This window comes from Symsagittifera roscoffensis, chromosome 4 (genome assembly GCF_963678635.1).
Source record: "Symsagittifera roscoffensis chromosome 4, txSymRosc1.1, whole genome shotgun sequence".
In the NCBI taxonomy this organism is placed as follows: domain Eukaryota; kingdom Metazoa; phylum Xenacoelomorpha; order Acoela; family Convolutidae; genus Symsagittifera; species Symsagittifera roscoffensis.
In genome coordinates this window covers 70,760,342-70,771,587 of record NC_087065.1, presented here as the reverse complement: position 1 = coordinate 70,771,587, position 11,246 = coordinate 70,760,342, and the positions used below count along the sequence as shown (strand labels likewise).

General features: G+C 31.9%; 1 protein-coding gene across 1 annotated transcript; it reads left to right on the top strand.

Annotated features, from left to right (window-relative positions):
• Positions 1-334: 334 nt before the first annotated feature.
• On the top strand, positions 335-5,467 carry LOC134845009 (trypsin-1-like). The gene is made up of 2 exons (XM_063861841.1): positions 335-439; positions 4,673-5,467. The coding sequence occupies exons 1-2, from the start codon at positions 335-337 to the stop codon at positions 5,465-5,467; spliced, it is 900 nt and encodes a 299-aa protein (XP_063717911.1).
• Positions 5,468-11,246: the final 5,779 nt, after the last annotated feature.

The window sequence follows — 11,246 nt, the reverse complement described above, 5'->3', positions numbered from 1 at the left end:
AAGTTTTGACTTTGTCTGAGATCAAACTTATCAGAATCTGACTAATCTGGAAATCTTTTTTTCTTGTCTTATATAAGTATTTATGGTCTGGAAGTTGTATTTACTATGCAAGTTCAAAAAAGGACTCTTATATGTGTTGTGGCTTTTAAAAGTCTGTACAAAAACCTTGAGTCGATCTTCAAAACATCATTATCAAATGTTTAATTTAAGATAAGATAAATTGTGTAGTATAAATACCGCCCGAACGTTAAATGATTTTTATTAATTTTTGCATAATCTAATAAGAATTCTCCATTGAATTTTAACTGAATTTTTTCTCTGGCCAGTCTGCAAAATGCAACTGAAACTTCTGCAACTGAGCTTTGTGCTGCTGTTTGCTAAATCTCTCGGAGCTTTCCACTATCGTAAACTCACTTCGGACGAAAAACTACGAAACCAGGTAAATTCAAGCTAGATCAGTCCAATATACAATATACAAGTTGAAGAGCTTGCTTTGCTCGTAAATGTTTTCACTTTAATTGCCAAATTTTTCATTGTACTCGGGATAAGTTTTAGCTTTCTTTCTTATATAATCTCCCAGCCTAATAAAATGAAATTAAATTTTCGTAAAGTTTGTTTTATACTTCCGAGGATAACAGATGAAGGTTTCTAATTCAAATAAATTGCAAAATAACTGTATAACTTTCTGACTTTTAATTTTTCCATATACAACTAATCGAGATAGAAAAAATTTTGACCAGCAAAATGCAGATCTTTTTACTAAGCAAAATTAATAATTTTGATTGGGCTATTAGGCGATAACTGTTTTTAAATTACAGTTTCACTAAAGTTTGGTGAAAACGAATATGCGAACTGATTGACAAATTGATTCATTTGTCAGGTTTTGGCTAAAGCAGTTGAATAACAAAAAACTAACAGAAACTGTTTTGTTCGTCTTTTAGGTTGATTTCATTGCTTTTGGAAATATTAGCATTAACAATTTTAAAAAATTTTGTATCAAAGTACAAACAGTTAACTTATTACATACAAAAAAACATCCGTTTCATTTAAAATATATAAATGAACTGAAAAGCAAAGCAACTTAAGAAGTTCCTTTCGTCCAAATTTTTTGTTTGCTTGCCCTTTTTAGTTTTTGCGTCAACGTAGTTTTTTGTTCCGACTTTCGATACGAAAGTAACGGAATATTTGTGCTCGGGGTGGGTTTTTTTTTTCTTCAGACAAATTTCGACTTTTTAACTAGCCATTTTTGACGGAATTTTTTTTTATCATTCGAAAGCTATTGTTGTCCTGAGCTTAAAATTGAAAACATATTTCACCTGTGATCATTTTTCGTAAAGTTATGGGGGTTTAAAGATTGCCATTTTGGCCATTTTGACCAATTTGGGACAATTAACGCGCGATATAATTCGCGCTATTAACGCGTAAGCGGAGATTTAATCCGTCTTTTAAATCGTTCCAAATTGGTTGAACGAAGCCTATTTGCCATAATTGATTTGTTACAAGGAACGAAATCTATCTTTTTATACTTTATATGGCGTGTGGGGGGATGATTTTCAAAAAAAAATTCAAATTTTAGAAGAAAAAAAATTTTCATTTTATTTTATTTCATTTCATTTTTTTATGTTATTACTGCTGCTCCATAAACCTTAAAAGGCAGTCGGAACATTCAGGGCTTAGCCCTGATACGAGTAGTCTTGTTACTCATTTTGGATTTAAGCCACGCGCTGCTATCAATAAGCATTTTTGCAGTTTTGACTCAATGAATTAAGGGTAGTATCATTAAAACGATCTACATATCTACACATGACACACGCAAACACACACACACACACACACACACACACATATATATATATATATATATATATATATATATATATATATATATACTCACGAGATATTGATAATATGTATAAACGTATTTTAAGCATATGCACCATTTTTTACACTTGCGATTGAAAGTGTGCTATAGTCGGGACTGAACATTTTCATATCTAACATTTTTCGAACCACTTTCAATTTTTCTAAATCACTCATGAATTCAAAATTTGCATATAATGAGCCGCGCGTAATCAATTCAAAGAAAAATCACCTTAACTCAAATTTAATTATTTGACATTCCTTACTTTGAATAATTTTTTTGCACTTCATTTTATGAGTGTCTTTTTGTTTGTTTTTGTCTGCAAGTGTTTTGAATGAAAAATCCAACCAATAAAAGTTTGGCATCTGCGTCAACGCATTTAGTTTTCTAGAAATTTGGAGTGAAGTAGTGTTTGTGCGGTTATTGCACCAATTTTTTTTATGAAAAGATATACCTTTTGTACAAGCTTTTCTTAGTCTTTAAATTGCTATCAAGGAACCGTTTTGATAGATTTTTGAAACTTATGTTGTTTTTGCTTCATATTGAATTTAACTAAAAACTGTTTCCTTTCTTTTTTTTGGCCGTTAGAATGCTTTTAAAAAAATTTATTATTAATCTTAAGTGAACAAAAAGTTTTCAATCGTTTGAGATGAATATTAATTTTTCTTTCAATAAAACTAAGAACTCCTTAATTTGAATAAATAGTTGAATATAATAGTTCAAAATATTTATTTTTTGCAGTTTTAAAAACAGATAAAAACGGCTTGCCGTTGTTGTTTAACGGGATTCAAATAAACATGTTTAGTCGAGACTCATAAAATAAAAAGAACAGTTCCTACAATGAAACGATCTTTCAATTCAATTTTTGTTGTATTTTGAGCTGTTGATTCGAATTTATTCCTGCTAACTGAAGTTATTTAGGAATAATTGAAAAACATGGATACTGAAACTTTTTGTCTCACAATAATTTCAAAGTGTGACCACTTTGTTTTATAAAACTCAAATTTTCTCAAAATTTTGCAGAACGTTTTCTGTTGTCTTGTTAGAGTTTTCTAAATTTGAATTTCGAAATCGCCACAGAAATGCCACGAATTGCCGAATTTTCAAATCAATTCTAAACCAAAATGAAACTTCTCAAAAATACTTTTTTGAAATTGTTATTTTGGATCAACCGTTTAGTTCTAATTAAAGAAACTACCATAGAGTGCTACCCCCAAGCATGGTTCAGTTTTGACAAAAAATTCTATATAAAATAATCATTTCAACCAAGTGAGGAAATATTTTTTTGAAACATTTTTTTAAAATATTTTTCAAGCGGGATTGCATTTATATGCTGTTATTCACCTAGAGTAGTGTTTTCTTTTGTATTTCATTAGTAATACAGTCAATTTTGAACCAATATAGTTGAGACTCAAAAACATGAAAAAAAAATTCCTCCAACCCCTTAATGGATTGGGGAGTGAATTGTACACTTGATCCGTCATTTTTTTGTTCTTAAAGAAGACCAGAAGCTCAAACATATAGCCGAAACCTATATTTAAATCAGTGGAAATTAAATATTTTGTTAGTATTATTGCTACTTTGACGTTTTGAAAAATTCAAAATGTAGAAAAATGTGGCACTTATTTGAGGTTAATTAATTGGGCCAAAAATAGTTGTGGAAGCAGAACTAAAAATGGATATATCTGCAACTTGATGGTTTATGAAGTAAAACTAATCATTCATTAAATTCCTGACAAAACATAAAGGCTAAACGCCATTAAAAAATGAACAACTGCTCGTACCAAGGTTGAGCCCTTAATGTTCCGACTGCCTTTTTAGGTCTATGAAGCAGTAAAAACATGAAATAATTAAATGTAACAAATTAAAACGTTTTTTTTTTTAATTTGAGATTTTTTGGGAAAATCATCTCCTCACACGCCATTTAAAGTAGAACCTGATAGATTTTGCTGCTAGTAGCAAATCAAATATGGCGAATAAGCTTCCTTTAAGCAATTTGCAGAGATTTCTAAGACGGAATAAATCTCCGCTCAAGCGTCAATAGCGCGAAATATAGCGCGCGTTAATTGTCCCAATTTCGCCAAAATGGTAACATTTCAAACCCATAACTTTACAAAAAAATGACAGGTAAAATATCTTTTCAAATTTAAGCTCAGGACAACAATACCTTTTGAATGATAAAAAAAATTGTCAAAAACGGCTTGCTAAAAAGTCGAATTACGAAATTCGCAACAAGAAATTAATAATCATTTTGATTATGTTTCAAATCTATGAACTAAATGGAAGAAGAAATGGTTTTTTATAAATAGCCTTGTTACGCAGAAGTATACTTCAGGTTCGTTTGATTTTTCTTCAGTTTTTGTAACCAAACGTTTTTGTTTCGAGCGGAACACAATGCGGAGTTTTGTTCCGACTTTCGAAGAAAGTGGTTGAATAATTGTGCTCGGGGTGGTTTTTTTATCAAGACCTTTGTCGAATTTTTTATCAAGCAATTTTGACAAAACTTTTCTTTGTCGTTCGAAGTGGAGATGATTTGCTGCATGCAAAGCAAATCACTTTCTACTTTAGATAGCCTGTGTGGAGATGATTTTCCAAAAAAAAAATGCAAACAAAAATTGGCTGGATTTATGCATGAAAGCAAAACTAAGATGATACTTACCCGATTCAACTTCGGTTATTTAAGAATTTGATTCATTTTTTGTTTCCATGTCCTATTTTTTCAACCGTTTTTTTCGGCTGCGGTTAATAATTTGACGTCAAAAAAGTTTCACAAAATCCGAACAATGTGTTTCATGTTATCATATGTTTAAGTCTCAAAACGAAGTGGAAGTCAGCCCATTTATAGTTGATATAATAAATGGCACTGCTGTTCCCGATACCAAATACCCATTTCTCGTATTCTTGGAGATGTTTGGTTCAATGTTTTGTGGGGGCTCGATTTTCAATGAGTGGACAATCATAACAGCCGCGCATTGTATTTCAAGTTCGCCTGATCTCAACAAACTCACTAATGTAGTTGCCGGCGTTGTCGATAGGAGAAACTTCAGCGTTTCAAGACAGGAACGCCGCGTAAAAATGGCAATTATTCACCCGGATTACGACAGAAAAACAGATTCCAACGACATAGCTGTTCTCTTTTTGGAAGAAGGATTAAAGTTTAATGAAAATGTAGATCGAGTGTGTTTGCCCTGGACTGGATTTGAAGCAAGACATCCAATTGTAGCTGGCTGGGGAAAAACTGAAAATGGCAGCTCAAGCGAAGTACTGCTGGAAGCGAGTGTTCCGATCTTCCCCCATGACCAGTGCGTAAACAATTACGCAAAGCACAATGTAATAATAACTGATCAAATGATGTGCGCGGGATTCGAAGAAGGCGGAATTGACACTTGCGAAGGAGACAGTGGCGGACCTTTGTTTTCTGCCATGTACGGTAATGACGATTCCACTAATACCACAGACTGTAACTTTGTTCTGGTAGGAATAACTTCATTTGGAATTGGTTGCGCGGTGCCTGGTTATCCAGGAATCTACACAAAAGTCATCGAATATGTCGATTGGATCCAGAACAATACCTATCAACCGTGGAATATTGGCGCAAGTTTTTAAAAAGATCCAATAAAATGAGTTTTACAGATGAGAAATGTAATTCAGAAATGTATGGTCAATTATAACATTCAATCAGGTTTTCACGCAGACGTGTATACAATTGCTATTGTTTGATAAGTTTGTAAACATTTTGATATCAATTTCAATTTAATATTTGATTTTTGTTCTCAGAATTATTTTAAAAAAAACAAAGCACACAGAGTTAAAAATTTTTATGTTCAAATGAGCAAATGAACAAATATTTGTATCACGTTTTCTATTCTTGGCTGCAGCTAATCAAGATACAGGGCTGAAGTTTTCACACATGGTTGACAAAACAATTTTGATGAGACTAGCTCAATAAAATAATTGAAATTTTCAGTAAACAAAACTTTTATTGGCCCTTCATTTGAAAAATCTTTAGGCAGTTTCCTCTTTATGAAAAAAAATCTGTAGTTCTTGAAAATTAAATATTTCATGTAGATGTCTTTCTTGTACAAAAGTTTCTTAATCTCAAATTTTATATTAAAAAAGTTAATGCTTTGATTAATTTTTACTCAGATTACTTCTTGATCTTCAATACAATTTTTTTAAACAAAATTATGGTCCAGCGTCTCAAACTTTTGAAATGGTTCTGACCTTCAAGCTAAAAGTTATTTCAAATAAATTTTTAATATTTCGCGGTTGTTGTTTTGTCGTCGTTTTATGTGTTCGTTTTTTTTGAAGCTGCTTGACAGATGGCTGCTGAACGAAAATTGACTTAATATTTTCAAAAAAAATTGACATCTGAAAAAAAGCAATCATTTTGGTTTGCACAGTTCAAACGCAATATTGAAAAATTGGTTGTATTTTCAACTCAATTTCACTCCTAAAGGTCAGAAATAATTCAGAAATTTTAGACGTTGTCCGATAAAATTATTAAAAACTGCAATAAAATCGGATCCCAGAGCTCAAAGTCAAAATAGTGTTTCACCTGCACTCTTTCACGTAAAATTTCACACTTAACAAAGCTATGCCGATGTTTGAAAAGCTGTTGAGATGTTGAAATAACAATATGACGACTTAAGATTTCATCTGTGATACTCAGCGCATCAACACAAACCAGAATATTTTCGCCTAGTTTATTTTGTCCTGTCTTCATGCATGGTATATACGATGCAAAAATTTTATTTATTAAAAAACCAACTAAAAAAACCGACTAAAAAAACCAAAACTACAAAAATTCGATTGTGGCAAAATTTAAAACTGGCACGCCCAATTGAGAGAAGTTTTTTTTTTGAAAACGAGGATAAATTGAACCAAAGTGAAATAGGGGAAAAATGAAATAATTTTTTTTTATTCACAAAATTTTCAAAAACATGCTGTTTGTCTGTTTTTTAATCATCTTTTCATTAAAAAGCTTAAGTTAGAAATGATTGAAGCTAACTAAAGCAAGCAATATCCGAAAGTCATAAGCTTATATGAACGATGAAATGTGTCAATTTATACGTCTGGTTCTATATAAAGTTATAGTTTTGTGAACGACTGCTGAGCAAAACTCATATTAATTACTGAAAAAACTCAACACTGTTTCTAAAACAGGACTTTATTTTCTGATTTCTCCACCAAAATAGTGTTGAAATTATGTATTGAAAGCAGTAACCTGATTTTTGCTCTATCTTAAAAATTTTTACAAATTGACTTAGAAAAGAGAATTAAGGTCTTAAGCATCAATTAATTCATTACTTTTGACCTACAGCAGAATGGACCTGAAAACCATTTCCTCAAAAAATTCTAGAATTCGACCTGATTTTTCGAATGAAAGAAAGTTGAAGGCTGTCAAAGAATATTTATAAGTGTGGAGAAATATTTTAAACAGATTCATCTCAAATCTTAGATCATTAATTGGACTCGAGAGTGTTGATGTCTCAATCTACTCAAAGTAAAATTTTGTAAGCATAACTTAAGCCCTTCATTGCGCACATTAAAAAAAAATTCTCGCTTTTGTCATAAAGTTTTTGATTGTTACAGTTTCCAAAAAAAAATGAAGTAAATGTTTGCATTGGAAACTAATTCTTAGCTTACGCCCCATCTACAATCTTCCATTTGATTTTTCCCCTGAGTTTTATTCGTTAATTTTACGCGTTCTCGAGATTTCATCCATCAAGTTCAGCGCCTAAACGGAAGCAGAGTAATTTCAAAGAGTAAAAACGTGCTGTTTCTGCAGTTTTCCAATGAAAACAGACTTTAGACCATCTTAGATGAAATCAGAAAGGAAATGCGGATAGTTGTGTCTGTTTTGTGCTATTTTTGGAAGTTTATTTTTCACGAATCATCAGAAAAAATTTAGAGCCAAGTAACTGAGCACAAACAATTACCAACACGGCTATTAATGATTTTTAAGTTACCAAACTAAAAATGTAGAAAATATTTGAAAATGTAATGTTCTGTTTTAATTAAGCAATAAGGCTTATTACAAAAGCTAATGGTTGCGTAGTTTTCTTTTCAATCCATCCAGAAAAAAATTACTCAATTTTAAACCATTGAACCTAGGTGGATTAGATTGTTTTTCTCATAATTTTTTGGTGCTTTTTTCTAAATCTTGAAGTACTGAACTTGAGCAAAATTAATTTGCTCGCCAAAAACCAGCCACATTTTTAACATGCGTTATTGTGTTCAGCGCACAAAATTTTTCAAAATTAGAAAACAGCAAGCTGAACTCTAAAAGATTCATATTTTATCCCCAAAATTTTTTGGTGGTGGTTGTGATGATATAAGAAACACTCTTGAAACACTTTTTTGGCCTGGTCTCTATGCGTAGTGAAAAACCAGAAGATACAAGATGTCTTTTTTAAGTTTTTGAAGCCCTTTCTCAATAACCAGTAGCGAAAGTACTATTTTAAATGTTGTTCAGCATAGCTTTCCTTGAAAATTTCTTAAATTAGAAAGTATTGGAGCCATTGCCAGCAGGCAAAATCCGAATTTCATGAAAACATATCCATTTTAAAATTGAATTTCTCAGGTCTGATTTTATATACAAAAATATTTTGTGAACAGAAATTGAGCAATTTTCTTGAATAATCTCTGAAAAAAATCAAATTTCTAAATTGTTTATTCAATATTATTTTGCTCTGGATTTTTCGTTATAGCTAGAATTAAAAGTATGCATTGGGAGCAACCTCTTGACTTTTGGTTTAACGAAATTTTTTTAAAAAATTTTACAACTGAATTTAGAACAGTTACGTTTCAAAGTTGCATCAACTGATACATTACTTCTGAATCTGAAAGAGATGCAATTGAAAAACGTTTTTTCAAAATTTTTATAGTTAGAACTAGTTCTCTGAATGAAATCAAATTGAAGGCTCTAAAGCATTAAGAAGAACTATTGAGGAGTCTTATGAACCATTTCGTTTCAAATTTGAAATCAATTCTTACAGTTGAGAATGTTTGTCTGTTTTTTCCCTAAACTTCAGTTTGTAACCATAGTGTAAACTTCTGATTGCTCAAATTTTCTGTGAGTATCCATTTGTTTCGTATGATTTTAAAATCAACAATTTTTAAATTTAGTTGAAAGTGTTGGTCATTTTTTTCCTTAAGCTTTAGTTTGTAATCATAATGTAAACTTTTGATTGCTCAAGCTTCCACTGAATTTCTAGTTTTTCATACGGACTTAACATCAACAATTTTTTAACACAGTTGAAAATGTTTGTCTCATTTTTCCCTAATTTTTAGTTTGTATCTTTTATGTACTCTTTGATTGCTCGAATTCCTATGAATTACCAGTTTTTTCATATGATTTTAACATCAATAGATTTTTAAACTTAAACAATTTTCCATGTGAATTTTTCAATAGCTTAAAGTTTGAAAGCTGGAGGCTAATTGTTGTTTTCCACTTCATCTACCATCTTCAATTAAACCTTACTTCCATGAATTTTGTACCCTTATTAAGCTATTTTTTGCGAAATAATCTATCACTCTTAGAGCGTAATCGTAGACGAAAAGACATTCAAAAAAACGTGCTGTTACAAAAACCTTTTAATGAAAATCCACTTCAACTCATCATAGATGTAATCAGAAATGAAAACTTATATTCAAATTGAAATTTGATAAACCTTTGTTTTTGCGCATCATCAGAATAAAATAAAACTAGGAAACTGAGCAGAAACAAGTATTAATGCGGTTAATAAATTTTTTTCAAATTACCAAAGCAAAAAAGTAGAAAAGGCTCAGATTTCTGATTTTTTTTAAATAAAACAACCAGCTCGTTTTAAAACTGGTGGTTTGTCTGGTTTTCTACTAAATACAGATTAGAAAAATTTACTACTGTTTAAACTATTGAAACTATATTGATCAAAGTAATTTTTGAAATATTATTTTGGTGCTTTTTCTAAACCTTGAAGTACTCATATTGTTTAAAAGTGTTTTTGCTCACCAAAAGCAAGCCGGAGGTTTTATTACATGCGTCGATGTTTCCAGGTCTCAAATTTGCCCAAAATTGACACCAAGCAAGCCAGCCGGTGCCATTAAATCCCTAGAGCACTCACTTTTTCATACGTAAAAATATGCTTTTGGGACCTTTTTTGTCTCGTACTTGTTGCTACTGGTACTTTCGCCAATGTCTTTCACGACACGTTAAAATCAAGAAAACCAGTCCTCGCTGGCCTTTACTGCCGTGTCTTTTGGCCACTTCTTCTCATCTAAGTTGCTATTAGCAATAGCTGCATTATCGGTATTGTTCAATTGAAGATTTCAAAGATCAACTGACATCAAAAGTTTCTTTTTTGAGGAAATCGACAATGTTAAGTTTTCCCTGCCTTTTTTGAAAGGAAAATGTTTTATTGCGGAAAAAAATTGTACAGCTATCAAGAAAAACAAGTAGAAAAAATTTCACTGAGAAGAACAGATGATTCATCTTTTGCCGCATCTTTTGCCCCAATGTGCAGATCGAAAGTTGCTTGAAATGCTACAGCAACAATAAAAACAAGAAAACCACCAACAACAACAACAACAACAACATCAACATCAACAACAAAAACAACAACAACATCAACATCAATAACAAAAACAACAACAACAGTATAATACTCTGCATATATGGCTGCACCTACTGCTATCGGAAAAATCACAATTGCTAATGAGCAGGGATACTCCTTTTTGGACCAAGATCTCTCGAATCACATCACGTTTTGAGATGACTTCCATTCTGTATACTAAAAATTCTCAGAAAAGCACACCAATCAAGGTTATTCCCGATCTATTCTAGTCTAACACGCGTTAGAACAACTGACGGAGAAATCAGTCTCAGAAACCCAACAAATTAGAAGTCGACCAAAGAACGCCTCGAAAGGATGCTGAAAATTTTGCGACCCTTTACCTCCAATACTGTTATTCTTCATCGGACCTAGCTGAATAATATTTAACCAAACATTTATCCAAGTTTAAAGAACGCATCTAAACACCAGCACGTTTAGGGGGTGCAAGGGCGGACGCCTTCCCTCCATCCCCCCAGGGGGATTCTGCCGACCCATAGGGTCCCCCCTTGGTTGAGATATCCGTTTATGGCTGACTGACTCTTTTGAGGGGGAGCGCGCACCCCCTCAAATTTCTCCAGAAAGTGCCTAAAAAGCCTTTTTTGGCCTGTTTTTCAAAATTTTAACTGCGGAAAATTTATCTGCAGAAAATTTGGTCAAAATTTAAAGTGATTTGGTACATTTGGTAGAGCTCTGAAAATCAAACCTTAAAACAAGGATCGACAGAATTTTCGACAATTTTTTAAAAAATCCGCCCCTGTTTCGAAAGGATGCTTAAAATTTTGCGACCT

What these genes read in the sequence shown, in the direction of transcription:
- LOC134845009 (XM_063861841.1), top strand. Translation starts at nt 335, where the DNA reads ATGCAACTGAAACTTCTGCAACTGAGCTTTGTGCTGCTGTTTGCTAAA. An exon ending in ACGAAAAACTACGAAACCAG is followed by an intron (nt 440 to 4,672) that starts GTAAATTCAAGC and finishes CATATGTTTAAG; the next exon opens with TCTCAAAACGAAGTGGAAGT.